At 42.0% G+C, this 15,312-nt stretch overlaps 1 protein-coding gene across 12 annotated transcripts in view; it reads left to right on the top strand.

Moving 5' to 3' along the window:
* The window catches only part of AGBL1 (AGBL carboxypeptidase 1), a 460,538-nt gene that overhangs the window by 62,583 nt on the left and 382,643 nt on the right, over positions 1–15,312 (top strand). For all 12 annotated transcript variants that reach the window (XR_014934298.1, XM_085515376.1, XM_085515383.1 and 9 more), the window contains 3 exons: positions 13,018–13,081; positions 13,787–13,933; positions 14,423–14,554. Coding sequence is in view for 9 of the 12 variants with exons in the window: in XM_085515376.1 (XP_085371502.1) it covers positions 13,018–13,081; positions 13,787–13,933; positions 14,423–14,554 (343 nt within the window). In the remaining 3 variants the exon portion in view is untranslated. The remainder of the gene's footprint in view (positions 1–13,017; positions 13,082–13,786; positions 13,934–14,422; positions 14,555–15,312) is intronic.

Raw genomic sequence — 15,312 nt, forward strand, 5'->3', positions numbered from 1 at the left:
CACAGGTGAAAGCAATCCCTGGGTCCACCCCACCCTAAGCCTCATTTAAGGGCTGGCTGCCACAAGGGAAGGGTCTCTGATTGTAGATCCTTTCTTTTGGAGTACTTGGTGAGTCCTCCTCCTTGGCATGGGTGAGCAAATCATTTTTTCTTTAACTCCATTTTGGCCTTTCTTTCTTTATTTATTTTAATGAAGAAATACTCTTCTGCAGGCAATTCTATAGAGGTATTCTAGACCAGCGTCCCAACTTTTAGACTTACTTCTTGTTCTTTTTGCCTCAACTATCACATTTTCCCAGTCTGAGGAGAACCTGAAGGTAATTCAAAGTTCTTCCTGGCTCACCACCACGGGGCACTGCTAAGCAGAAGGAGCCCTTGCACTATCAAAAGAGAAATGAAGCAACATCTGGGCATCACCCCCAAATTCCTGCAAGGCCATGGAAGAGGTATCAACATTTGGCATTCTTGTGAGTCATTGTCGAACGCTGGAAGCCCTCAGAGGCAGCTGAAGCACGTTTTGGGCTCTGATGAAACTCTTCCACCAGCTGAGCTCAGACCAGGCTTTTGCTCTGTCCTCAGGCTGGCTGCAGCTGTTTATCTGAGCATGCTGCCAGCTCCTCTGACAATGCCTTCAGTTGAGCTCTTAGGAGTTCCTTGTGACTGCATTAATGAGAATGTAGGACCTTAAGGTGCAAAATCTACCCAGAGGCTGATCAGAGCACCAATAGTTGCAGCTGAGATGAGCAGGAAAGTGCATTGTATTCTGGCCTCAGAGATCTCACCAGAACTTTCTATGCAAAGGAAGGACTGGCAGCTTCAGTCTGTCCTTTCCTGGAGACCCTCTGGCTCTCTTGCTTTGGAAATGCAAATGTGGTCGGATAGTTTTGTCACTAAATCACTTGAATGCAGGGCTGGAGAAATGGGTTACATCCCAATGCATCTGGCTTAATCATGTGTTAAATTGCTAATAATCCCACTGTGCCTCCCATTGGCGTTAGAAAAGGTCAGGCAATTAATATTTGGGAAAAAAGAATGAGTAAAGTTATGCTGAAAACATGATGTTTTTGGGGCTTAGGTTGAGTGCAGTTAACACACAGAACTATGCATTAAATGTTGAGGACAAAAAGCTGTAGATGATGCTGATCCAGGGGTGGGGGTGTTGTGAAGTGAAACAAGTTGCTGTGCCATAATAAGTAAAATAAAAAATGCCAGCGGCCCAATTGAGATAACACGGACTGTTTAAAGGCAGTGCTTCTCAACCTGGCTTTGCCCCCATGGTCAGGCTGTTTGTATGTCATATAACGGTGTGCTATACCAAAGTGAGCAGCTTTATGTTGTATATTTTTTGGACAACTGCAGCATTATGGGCACACATTAAACTACCTGATGTGAGGAAAGTAAATGCGTTTGTTTAAGATATACTTAGCTGTCACATACAATGTGAAAATATTCAAATCATTTGATTTTTCTATTTGTGAGCTGCAAATATTGTTGATGGTTACTGTGCTTCTGTGGCTGTTTTGTATGCCTAATATTAATATACAACGTCAATATTTTTGTGTCAATGGAAAATTTCCACCTTCACCTTCCCTTGGGCTTCAATAGTTTCCCTCTGTGAAATACATGAAAAGAGTTGTTTTCATACAGAGAGATGCTTGTTTGAATAGATCTTGCTTATGTTTCTTTATATAGCATAATCTTATTTCCAGTGTATTATGCTACATTGTGCTGTAATGATTTAGCAATCCTTTTCATGCACTTTTTCTCTCCAATGCATTGGAGCAGTCCTCTTGGCTTTATCTGTAATGGGAAAATATGTCTGTGGTAGCAAATGCATTCGTGGGCATCTCTGAGTGACAGTTTATTACATTGCGCTTAGCGGAGAGTGCGAGGAGGTTGTATTGAAAAATGGATGGGCTGATATTGGTTAACATCAGCAGCCTCTTGTAACACCAACAGTTTCATGGATGTATTAACAGGGAGAACGACACTTCCAGGAATTTAAGAGATGGGGGTTGAATTTTGTGCTGCTCGTTCCAGGATAGCAGGGCTGAAAATTGCCCCTGGAGGGGAGGGGCGGGGGAGACATGACTACATTTCTTTTCACCAGACCTGGGTGTAAAGTAATTCCCCATTGCCTTTGTCTGTTCTGTTAATAAGCGCTTGTCTCATGGAGAGTCTATTTGCACCTGTTGGCCTACAGAGCCTGATGCGCTATAGGACACAAGCGGTGTTCCACAAACCGACGCCATTCAGTGTGCTGAGCTCACTGCTAGTCTACACAGGGGAAGGGATTTTGATTCTTGATCAGAACAGGCTGGTTTGGCCTGCTGAGGGAGATTGGGGCTGGAATGAGATTGGAAGATGTTAGGATGCATTCCTTGAGAGGGGTCTACAGTATTCTCCAGGGATACACAGATGGTTCAAGGCAGCCTCACCTTACTGTCAATCTACTCCCTGATGGCAAAACCAATTTGGGTGCAGGAAGTGGAGAATGAGTGTTAGAAGCCATACAGTTTGTTCTTGAAGAGCATGAATGTTCAGCATGGTTGATGTGAGTGGGTCCTCAGTACCTACAGTCTTGGAAACTGTGTGCATCAGAAGGAATAAGTGTACTGGTATTTTATAAAAGGCAGTTTAGTTTCAGTAAAGGCAGTTAATTTAAAGCTCATACTGAAGCAAGAATACAAATCAGTGGAGACACAATGAATTCACATCCATGACTGTGTTTCTTGCTGATCTGTTGCGCTGTTAGGGCGTTTGTTTTAGTGAATGGAGACCTGCCGTATTATAAAGAAATTAAGGTTTTAGAAGTCAAGAATTTGTCATTTGTTTCTCGTCTCCTAGAGAGGGCAAAGATAATATAATAGAGACCCTTCTGCCCACAGGCAGTACTAAGCTACATGGAAGAGAATGAATGTTTTGCACTGGGTATTGATTGACAGAATAACATCTGCTCAACAAGAAATTCCCTGGGCAAAGTGAAACCTCTTTCCCTTAGGGGATTTGGAGAGCAAGGCTGTCATTTTTTTTCTTTATCATTTCCTCTCTGGGAGGAACGCAGCTTTTTCTTTCGAGGTGTTGTAGGTTGAGTTGGAATTAATGTGAACAGCAAAACTTTTATGGTGGGTCTTTTTTTGAAAACTGAGTAATTCTGACACAGGAGAGTCATGTAGGAGAAATAACTCCTCTACCAAGGAGTTCTTGGCTCTTTTCCACTTGTCAACAAGGGATGCCTGAAGGCAGGACATGTTTTTTTTCTGACGCTAGAGCCATGGAAGCACTACAGCATTGCATTTTACTGTAATCCACTACTGGGAAGTCTTTTATGTGTGTTAATTGTTGGTGTAATTTACAAGCAGAGGTTTCCCAATGGGAATTTGATCCCTACAGTAAATGGAGATGAATTCTTTCCCGCTGGACCCATCTGTTCCTCCTCACTATTCTACCTATTTCCTCCCTTTCAACAGATGGAATGGTGGAGTATTGATGGCCAAAACAAGACTCCTGGGCTTTATTCTCAGGGCTGCTAAAAATTCTTTCTATCAAATTCATTTAATATCTGTGTCTCCTGACTTCTTCATTTGATTGCTAAGTAGTACCAAACTTCACCTGTCAAATCTGAGTGCTGGGAGTGTTAGTTCACACTGTTTCCCGAATTAAAGGGTAGAACAACTTACTCCATGAGCAGATGACACTCATGTAGTGGGTAGAATCAACTTAGTGCAGGTGACCCTCTACCACCCTATTATTTTTATGGGATTCCTTCTAAAGGGTCAAAGAAGAAGGTTACAGCTGAAGCTGACTCTCCATTCAGGATTAACCTGATAAGCAGGAGTGTAACAGGGAGGGAAAGCATAATCAGTTCATTTGGCATAGGGAATGCCCACCTGTCTGCCCTGCAAAGGAGGGGAGGGTGAATGGTCCACCTGACCTTTCCCTATGATTAAAATACAGATCTGATGAAGTCAGAGGAACAAACTGAACAGCCTCTTCAACCCTCTGTTTTTCCAGGAATAAACCAGCACCATCCTCATGGTTTCTGGAGGGGGTAGAGGACAGCAGAGGTACCACCCAGATTTATTTCTTTATTCCTGGCCTCCACTTTGGGAAAGTCTCCTGTGTTTGAATGGCCCTTTGCCCCATGTTAGTGTCCTGTAACAAGGGGAGAGAGCTTGAGATGCCAATTGAAAAAGAGATTGTGAGCCTGGCTGTGTTGTTTTTATTTCCCCCAAGTTTCTCTTCCAATAGGACTTAGGTTCCCTGATCTCCCTTTAATGCACAAGGATTTCAAGAGGAGAGCTGGAAGTAGAGGTGTATTTAAATAATTCTCACCTGAGATTAAAACCATGCTTATTAGTGGCTTGTTTCAAAAGCTCCTGTAGCTAATGTTGTATCTCATAGAAATTATTGGAGGGTTTTGACTAAGAGATGGTTACCTACATGTCTGGAAGACTTCCTATCTGAGTTCTTCTGTGTCCTAACAAAGCTTATGGCACTATTCTACCAGTCGTCTCCTTGAAATCATGCTCAGACAGAAAGACACAACTACACTGTGGTAGTCTTTGCATGTTGGTGTTGGATAAAAGCATCAGGTTAGACTCTGGCATGCACCAAATCTCCTCCTGGGTATTCCTAGCGTAATTCACCTTACTCTCAGAGAGCAGATACTGTCTCAGGACACTGAGCTCGTATTTTTAAGTTTATTTCCTGTCACTTTTTCTTAGAGCACAGGCACAGCAGTGAGCTCATTCATCGAGCTAACAAAATACCTATTAGCTTGACTGATTGACAGTTACTTTGCAAGTGCTTCTCTGCTGTGGAACTGAAGTAACAAGGGCTGAAGAAAGTCCCAGATGTGCCTGCCTTTAAAATACGGTGATGTTGGCTTGCCTTTTTTGGATGACCTACATGGGGTGTGGGTTGAAGGTAACAGTATTCTCCATTTCTGGATGGAGAAAGGTGTACCCTGTCATACCTCTTATAAAGTTGGAAGAGAGCTGAGGACTTGGCTTTTTTTAGAGGCCACTGTGAAAATCTAGACAGATGGGTCTCAGCAATGTAGTTAGACAGATGTTCTGCTTTACATTACTTGTAATACTACTTTGAATCATTAAGAATTTGGAAGCGGAGTTTGCTATTCATTATGGATGCCAAATTTCATTTGTTGTTTGATTTTTCACTTAAACTGGATGGGAAAAAATTGGTTCTTCATTTTCTCTTTCAGGTTCTACCTCCTAAGAAAATAAGCTGTGACTAGCAGTAGTTATTAACAGTATGCCTCCACTACCCTAACCTCAATCATCATTATTAAGTGTTGATTGATTGAAGGCATATTCATTGCTGCTCCAGAAAGCACTTTTGGAAGTGGAGTAGGCTGACAGTTATCTCAGCAAGAGAGAGGAATACTGCGACTCTAAACCAGTATATACCTTATAGTGCTTCTTTTCTTCCTGTACAGGTTGATGTCAGGCTAATGTGTGTCAAATGGAGTGTTAGCACTGGAGTACAGAGAGAGAAGCCTGAAGTGAATGTAGCATTATGGAAGCAAGTGCCAAGGCAGACCAAGAGTAGGCAGAGGGACCCCTGTGGCTTTATTGTGCCTTGCCTAATCATGAACATCAGAGATAGCAAGGGCAGCAGTGTCTTCATTATAGTTGCCTATTTCCACCTGCACTTACTTACATTTCAGAATCTGTTGCTTTATTAAAAAGTACATCTGGGATTTTTCCAAGGATCTGCTATACTCACTTGTGAGCTGGGAAATGGCTTTGCTTGAGGGGGAATAAAATCTTTGTGAATTCATAAATCCATTCATTGAAAGGCAGAGCTTTCTTTGGAGTGACAGCTACAGAAGCTCGTGAAGAAAAGTTGTAGCGTGTCTCATGATGCTCTTTCCTCGCTAATAGAGGAAGAGCGAGCTACAGCTGAATGGGGGAAAAACAGATCCCTCCCTGTTCAGTTTGGGTGGCAGTTGTGTTATGGTGTTATGTAGCTGTAACAGAGCAGCATTTGAATGAAATGTTAATATTTCAAAATATTTCAGTGACTAAGTAATATAAAGTGTAGGTGTAAACCAAGATGTGAATCCAAGAAGCAGTAGGTGCTAGCATGCGTATGGAAGCTGTTGTTCAATAGCTAATGCTATTGGAGAAACTGATCTTAAAATAAGGGAAAATGTGGATGATAATTATTAAATCCAGTCAAAAATGTTTAGGTGTCAGAGGCAACTTATGGTGAAATAGGAGATGACCACAGAGAATTTATCTGCAGTAGAAATGACAGGAAGAACTCTCAAAGCATTCAGAGGGATGTCTGAAATTCTTCAGAAAATCATGTGATTGGATTTGCCTGGAGGTTTCCTCATTCTTTTAATGCTTCCAACTCAACAGAAGGATTTTAAGGTTATAAAATAATGTGCTTTGCCATTGGTTCTGCTTAATATAGGAATTGCTCTATTAGAGATGTATAAGTGAGAGGAGGAAGTGACAAAAACCAACTATGTATGTAGAGGAACTTCTGTAGACAGATAGCTCTGTATTTATTTTTAAATGTATAGAGTACTTTGGCATGAAGAAAAAGCAAGCAAGAAAAAGCAATTTACTTTGCTAAAGTCATCCAAGAAATTGCGGCCTAACAGGGCGTAATTCCTGCAAGCATCTGGGTGCGAAAGCTTTATTAGTGTGATACATGATCAGTGTGGCACAGATGATGAAAAACCTTACTTTGGAGTTAGGTGAAACAAGTCTGGAGATTTGGTGACACAGCAGGCAAAACTGAGGGCTCAGATCATGAACCATGTGCCTCTTAACTCCTCTATGGATGAAGTGTAGCATCTCCCACATGCTTGGACACAAGGATGAATATCACTTCAGAAGTAGGGCTAGGACTCACTGATATTATTTCCCTGTTTGGCATTCATATTCCCCCCCTACAAGGGATAGGCCTCTTCTTCATCTTACTGGAATGGACATTTCAAGTCCCTATCTGGTTTTGCCACTGACTCACTTAGATGGTGGGGAAATTCACTTGGGCATCATTAGGTGATATTTCCCTGCAGCCAGACAAGGGAAAATGAATTTGATACGAGGAAGGATGATGTGGGGCAGGTGTTAATTAATATTTGTGAAGAAATCTGTGATCCTGTGATGATAGGTGTTATGTTAGTGCAATTTATTGCATTAAATATAGTAAGATTCCTTGGCACAGATGATTTCCACAGCGTTATTCACCATGTTATTTTGGCTGGAGATCAGTTCACTTGAAGCTGTTACGTCTCAACACCTTTTAGTGTTTTGAAGACATTCAGATATCAGTTTGGACTTTGTCTGTGTCTGCTTCACAGCAGTTCAGTCCCACAGTCTGTAACAAGTATCTTTTGAGAACAAGACCTAAATCTCAATGAGCAGGAGCAAAGTCCAGTACAGTAACATAGAAGAAGTTGGCTTTCAGGTGGTGTTTCTGCCCAGTAACCTGGTTGATAATTGTTGATGTGAACAGTACCTCATTACTGAACCCAGCTGTGGACTGGTGTGTTATAGAATGTTGCAAGAGCAAGCAAGGATGACCAAAAAACATAACCTCTGGTCAACGGAGATCATGAGAAAAGCCCTACATCTGATTGCATCAGGGGAGAAAGGAAATTTGGTGGTTTTGTTGTTCTTTTTTTTTTACTTTTTTTGAGTGTTTACCATATCCTTTGGTATAAAATCCAGTAAATCACAAAGCCTGGCTTGGTATTGAGCATCAGTAGGAGGGAGAATGGCTGGTGCTTGGGTAAATGGGGTGTCAGCAGTGCTGGACACAGGTGTGACGGAGCAAGCACAGCTCACAAACAGGAGCAGGGACTTGCTGGACCACGTGTTGTGTTCTCGGAGGCCCCTTGGCTGCCCTGCATACAGTTTGAGGGCTACGTGATCCCACACAGCTGTGAATGCCTCTCTTGTAGGATTAAAGAGGTCACTTAGGACACTATCCTAGCAGCAAGGTCCTCCTCCCAGAGTCTATAAATAGAGGCTTTCCCTTCACCTCCTTCTTGGTGTTTCCTGACCTGTTTGACTCCTGAACAGAGGAAATCCAGGTTAGGTGAGACAAATGCTGTTTACCACAGATAGTATCACTTGCAATACTTCCTTATTCTGAGGATCCCCAGTGAAGTTTTGGAGACCCTTGAACACTTCTTTTCCCCCTCCTTGTATCCAACACTGCCAATAACCCCTTGGTAACAACAAAAAAACCACAGCTGGCTGAATAGTGAGGCTGAGAATGAAGGGGTACATGTGGGTTTTCTTTTTTTTTTTTTTTTTTTTTTTTTTTTGCTTTCTTATTGTAGTGTGAATTTTTAGCTCCACTTAAATTAGGCAAAGCAGTCGGCTCTGACAGGATGTAGAATGTAAGGCAGTGAGCCTGGTTTTACAGCTATTGAGAGACCAGGGAGTCAGGAGTGGGAAGATGTCCAGATGGCAAACCTGAACCACTAGCACTATGGAGTAGCTGAGTCTGTGCACACCTTCTCCTTGCTGGTGGCAGAACGTCAGGAGCGGGATCTAATTAAAGTGCTAATTCAGTTATTAGCAGCCCAGTAGTTTCTGGAGGTCTTTGGAGGGGGTGAGGAGAGATTCTGTTTGGCCTTCAGACTTGTATTGGGTCTAGCAGGTGGAGCTGCGCACCAGGATTTCTCTTTCATGGACTCTAAGTGCAGGGATTGAGAAATCTTCTTGCAGGTGCAAGCATTGTTACACGGACACTTAAGCTTCCAACTGCTGTTATTTGTGTGAGCAAATTTATGAAGGGTAAGAGAAGAAAGGAGGACATGTTTTGAACACGTCATATTCTGCTTCCCTGTTTAGAAACAGGCTATTTTTAAACAAGCTAACAAACAAATAGAACCTAGAACTGGACATCCTATTCCTCTGCCTCTCTTAAATATATATATCTGGAAGTTGGTTAGCACAGACCTTCTTTTTCCCCTAAGTAGTCACACAGTATATCCAACAATTAATTTAATAGGAGTGCTGTCAGGGAACACGCTGCCCATTGCCCTGCAGGAGTGACTTCTTTAATTCTGCATTTATAATTTTGCCAGTGGAATAACAGCCTCGTATTTCTTTCCTCCCAATAAAATATTTATTAGCAAGCATCATGCTGCACAAATTAATGCTGTATGATTCCTTTCCGGGCATTCACACTAAATGCTTTCTGTAATTTGCATGTTTTATTTGGAGGAATACTTGCCTGTGGGCAAAAGCTACGAAAGCCCATGAGACACAGAAGTGACTGAGTTTGTGGGCAGCTTTCATTTTAGGCCATTGCTAACGTGGGTACTGAGCTGATAATTGCTGCCCTTCAGATGGGACTGGGAGAATAATCTCTGGTGGCTCTTCAAAGCCTGTAGCGAAAATCCTTGGAGTCTTTCCCTGCTGTAATGAAATTACCTGTTTCTATGGCTTGGTTGTGAATTTTATAATCTTGTCTTGAGTAAATAATAACTTGTTTTGGCGCATTCCCAGCAGCAGGACGAGCAGACAGGAACTCCTTCCCTGGGTATTCCCAGGTTGGCCAGATAACCTGAGCTGTGGGTCAGATGGATCTTGGGATCAAGCTGTCGTCCAAACGCGGTATCGTTCACTATCCCTTACTGCCTGTATGTATCAATGACTACGTGCTGTGGTATTTCTTATTCCTAGCTTTCTCCATCCTCCTGCTGTTTATGCATGAGGAGTTTTAGCCAAGCTAACCAAAGCCCTGGTGTTTCAGGGATTAATTTCCAGAAAAACCTCAGAGGAAAACTATCAGCTGGGAGCTGATTAAATGCCTCTGAAGTCAGCCCCATGATACTCCCAGTTGGGTGAGGAAAGACAGCAGGCTTTGCTGAGGTAAGACTAGGATGAGAGCTCTGGCCAACTAGGACAGCCATGCTTTATTTTTAAGTGATGCTTTTTGTTCCCTTAGCCCTTGTCCAGCTGCAAGCCATGAAGGCAGCTACAGCTTGTCATTAATAGGCAACAATTTGGCTCTAATTCTAAATCCATGTAGTGAAATCCTGCAGGAGGTTGGTGATTTTTGTACTCTAACTTGAGCCTCTGGGAACTTCTTTCTGTTTGCATTCCACCTATATACCATGAATGCATCTTCATTAGTCTGTGTGCATACGGGTATTGTAGGTAACATCCACAAGTACTGGCAGGAATGGAAAACATTTATCAGGAGGAATTTTACTTCTCTCTTTGCTTAACTTTTCTTTTTTTTCAAAACATCAAGCATATCTTTCAATAAAAATAATGAATGTGTTTATTTTAACCAGAGCTGGGTAAGTAATTTGCATTAAAGAAATTACCCTATTCATCTTTTTTACGTCAGGCACAAGTTGTGACTTTCTCAGTGTACTTACTCTTCAAAAAGATTTCCCCAAACCTTTTTTGTGAATGAATTTGTTGGCAATCCTTCCACAAACAGTTTAGTGTAAGCATTAATTTCAGCCATTAATTCTAGTAGAACTCATTGTCCAAATATCTTTGATATTGAACATCACAAGCTAATTAGTCAAAGTCTGAGCTGTCTCTATTCAAATGCAGGCTGCCATCTTGTAAGACAACAGCAACTTTAGACTTGTTTTAATTTTTCAATTGTCTGGCTATTATTAATTGAAGCTGTGCTCTTCTGTGCTATTCTGTTTTATTCAGTGGTTGAAATCTTTGCCATTGAAATTAGCAGGAAATACATTTTCTAACGGACCCAGGGTTTAATCTACTGTTTCAGCAAACAAAAACCATCCAATTCTCTCACTAGGGCACTGGAGGGAAGGGAATGATGAGGCACCAATCCAATCAGAGTTTTAATATTAAAATACTGAGAGTAAATACTCAGATAAAATATTTGGCAATATCACCCAGCTGTAATTTGCACATTTTAAAGGCTGATCTTTCATGTCCCCTCAAGTTCTTTGTTCATCTGAGCCCCTGGATAAAAGTGCATGGAAATTCAGAGGATATCTTATGTCATCACTATTTGTGTTAATGGCTTAGGAAACCCACAATCCAATCAGTTAAAATAAACAGCCCAGTGTAATAGGAGCATAAATCAATGAAGACTTCATTACTGAAACCTTAATGTGTAATCCATCCACCTACAGAGGAAAGGGATACTGAGAGGCAGCAAGACAAAACTAGAGGGCTGATATTTAAAAAAGGTGCTGAGAACTGTAACTCTTCCTGGAGTCAGTAAATTTGGTGGGTACTCATCACCCCTGACAGCTTCCTCCTGACTACTTAGTACCCACGCTTAAAAAATGCCAAGTAATTCAGCAAGAGAGCTCTCATCACTATTTATTTCCTCTGAACCTATTGGGAGACTTGAGACAGTCCAAGACTGGCCTAATGAACAAAGACATCACTGTTAACCTATCGCTGGAACTATCCATTACCAAGAAGCAGCAGTATTCAGAGCTGCAATAACCCTGCTGCAGGGTTCCTCTCTGTGCACTCTCTTGAGCCAGTAGTATGAATTTGGACACTTTCTCTATGGTGAGAGTTGTGATGGTGGACTGTGAGTTACTGGATTTCATTAAAGTCAGATATTCTGTTTGTCTTGGCTGGGAAGGAACCAGCAGTGCCTTCATAGTGACTCTTTTGGAAGCTTGGTTGGAGGGAGATGCTGAGCATCCCTTAGGAGTTCCGTGATGCAAGTGGGAACTCTGACTGATGGTCTTAACTGTGGAAGCTGACCTGATTACCTGCTTCATTCCCATGTCACACTCAGGGTACACCTTCCCCCACTATAACAGCAGAAGGGTACGATACAGAGCTGCCTAATTAGCTGCACCATCCTCAGTGCTGTTTCAGTTTGAGCTGGGAGCTGCTGTATATAAATTGTCCATCTGCATTAGCAACAGTCATTAATACAGACCTGACTTACACACACATCTTTATGTTCTCTCTATAATTTCTCTTTTCTAGGTGTTACTTCTTGATTTCTTGCTTTATATATTCAGTAAAGTAACATTAAGGTTATTATGTCAGAGAATGGTTAAGTCATTTTGGCTGGTAAAATGACCACAAATATCCAGAATGGGTGCTAGTAGGTTTAATTTCTGAAGCCCTTCAACATTCAAGAACAACTTATGTGCAAGATGTTATTCTACTTTAATAACTTAATGGGTGATCAAGTGATTCTGTTCTAGTTTATGTGAAACAGCTAAGGTTATTCATAACCAAGGCTACCAAAAGGAAAGGTTACTGTTATACTGGAAGTATATGTTGTGTTGTATTTGTACAGATATTAAGAGATCTAAAACTTAACCCAAATATCTCCTACAACAATACAGGCTGATGATTAATTCTTCGGTCTCAGCAAAGAAATCTGGCTGGAGCAGGATTCAAGTAGGGCTGCAGTGTGTCACACAGATGGATGGTAGATAGCGTGTATTTCCTTCTCCACGAGCATTCTATATCTCATTTCCTCTAGAGAAAAACATCGGGTGAATCTAAAGCAGAAAGTGTGATGTTGGGGTGTGATGCTTGCTCAGTCTTGATTAAAAATAAGTTTAGGGTATCTTTCTGTTCACCAGCCTCCAGGCTTCCATGTGGTTGTAGCTGTAAAGCTGCAAAGACAGGGTGATTTTCTTGTGTAGGAGATGTGGTTTATAGATATTCTTTTCCATCTGCAGTAATAACGGATGTTCTTATTGAAAATGACAACACGTTGCCGGGTTAATTTCCTCAGCTTTGAGGTAACCAGACTGATTCAAAGAAAGAGATGTAATTTAGGATTAAGATGTAAACACTGCAGAAATGCTACTGTGTATTAAATATTGCTTGGTAGGATCACTGTGTCTGTCAGAGGCTTTTAAAGTGTGTTATCAATATAGCTGCACATATTCACTGGCCAGATGGCACAAACAGTACTCAGTATCCAAACAAGGATCTCAGAGCCTTTGTACTGCATGAGCTGCTGTAGCCTGGTATAGTATGAAGTTCAGTGTTCTGAATTCAGCGTTAAAATCAGTGTGTTTCCATTTCAGAGCTCCTGTGACAAGGATGTCCTCCTGAATATCCTCAGTGTCCTCACTGACCTGCTTTCTCTGGGTAAGGAAGCATAGCTGGGGCAATGTCTGTAGGCTAAGGACAGGCATTTTCTAGTAGTCAGCCACTGGAAATATTCACCTGTGCTACTGGAGGGGGGGTTGTGAGACAAAGAGAAGAACTTGACTTCCCAAACAGTAAATACTTGACAATAGAAGAAGTTCAGCACCTCCACCTCAGGGCTGCGAGGGTGACATGTTGCTATATGTGTCTGAGCCAGGTGAAAAAAATAAGTGAATCGGCAAAAAGAACTGGGAAAAAAAATAATTAAATTTATTTTCCCTGACACTCCACCTCAAAAATCTTATTTGTTCAGTAATTCTCAACCCAACTGAGCTACTAGGCTACATCAGTAAGTACCGGAACATCCTGCTGTCCCCAGTCCTCACAGTCCCATCACAGATGTTTATTCCTCTGTGCTGCACAGTGAAAACCTTCTGCAGTGGTTTTGTAAAGGTAATGACCACTAAAGCAAGATGAAAAGAAAGCATCATTTCTTGCATCACCATTAGCCATGGCCACGTCTCCAGTCTGGGGGCGACCAAGAGGTCGACTCTACAAATGATCTGGGGTTTGTAGCAATCAAACAACGTGAGAAGGCTGTGGGAGATCTGTGTGCACTGTGAAGGTTAAAGGCTTACGGGAAACTGTTCCTCTGGGCTGAGGATGGTTGGAGCAGAACCTTTTTTCTTGTCGCCTTTTCCCCAGGGACTGGACGAAGAATTCACTATGTGATCAGCAAAGGGGGTAGCGAGGCACTGCTGCAGGCCCTCACCTCTGCTGCCCAGACTGAGCCACCCGACCCCAGCATCCTCCTGCCTCTGCTTCGCCTCCTGGCCAGGGTTGGCCAACAAGGTACTGCTGCACAGTGGGTTGCTCAGGGTTAGGAGAATGGGCTTAAAACTAATGGACAGTCCCAGCAATAATAAGCACTGAGATGTGCCTGATAGTATTTTGAGTTTACTTTTGGGTTGTTCTACTCTGGAAATCCTGGTCATCTTCAGTTTGGCCAGTTGGATGTCTTGCAAAAAGACTGGGAGGGTGTACATACATACGTTCTGCCTTGGGTTGAACTGAGAAGTTCCCCCCCAGCAGAATTTATTTCTTATTCTCTTATCCTAAGATTTTAAAATGGTTTCTCTTTGTATATGATGACTGTAGGTAAATCTGATGTTCTCTTGTTTTCAGTGTAATCTACGAATAGCAGTGATCAAACTCACTGGTACATTTAAGTGGATTTTTAATGAAATCCCCACTTATAAGATTTGGTCCCAGTTTGTTTATCAGTACTTCTGCAGATACTTGGACTTTACAATGCTTTTGAATCTGCTTTGCATTTCACAGATCGGAAGTTTGGTATTAAAGTGCAGAAAGCAGCAGCAACTGATGTAATCCTGAGACTGACAAGACAAAACCTGGGTCACCATCTGAACCTCACCCACTGCCTCTGGGTCCTGCGGGTTTGTGCTTCTAATGGTGAGTACCGAGGTTTTCCTCTTCTCCTCAACATGGCAACTAGTAGAGCTCTTTTTAGTCATGTCAGTGCAAGTGAATGTTTCTGTTTAGAGCAGGTGCCTCCATGCACTATTAATATACAGAATTGGACACAAAAATTCAGGACAACCCTAGAAAAAAATATTCCAGACAGTATCTATACAGCCTTTGCAGAGATTTTATCTGTGGATTATGAAAATAAAAGTGGAAAATATTCACGAATATGAAGGTATTTAAGGCAGTGGTCTCCTATTCCATAATACATACTGCCAACTCCGTTGCTGGGGCTTAGATACCTTAAGTTGATATGCAGATTCTGTTATCATAATAGCCAAGTGTTTTGCTGTTGTTGATTGTATTAATCCTCAGATCAGCTGTACAGGGTAGGGCAATGCAGTTGGAGCAACAGAGGCAAGAGGCAGAGAGAAATCATTTCTTCCAGGTCCTTCAGGAAGTACATATTAGAGCTGGGAATTTAATGCCTGGTCTCCTCTCCTGTCTTAGTGTTCCTTCCCTTGTCTTGCTTGGTTATGCCCTCAAATTAAGCAACTCAAGCAGTGGGATTTCCAGTATTATCTCCAAGGATCCTTACAGATTCATACAGGTTTTCCCTGCTGTGAAGCACTGACTTTGTCACCACAAGTTTCCCTTTGCTCACGCTAACCATTTCTTCTCCCTCCCTCTTTTCCTCACCCAGCAGATAATTCTTGACAGCCATCCTGCCTGCAGTCTGCTACACG

This window comes from Coturnix japonica, chromosome 14, assembly GCF_054131305.1.
Source record: "Coturnix japonica strain WE chromosome 14, WE-NBRP24, whole genome shotgun sequence".
NCBI classification, from domain to species: Eukaryota; Metazoa; Chordata; class Aves; order Galliformes; family Phasianidae; genus Coturnix; species Coturnix japonica.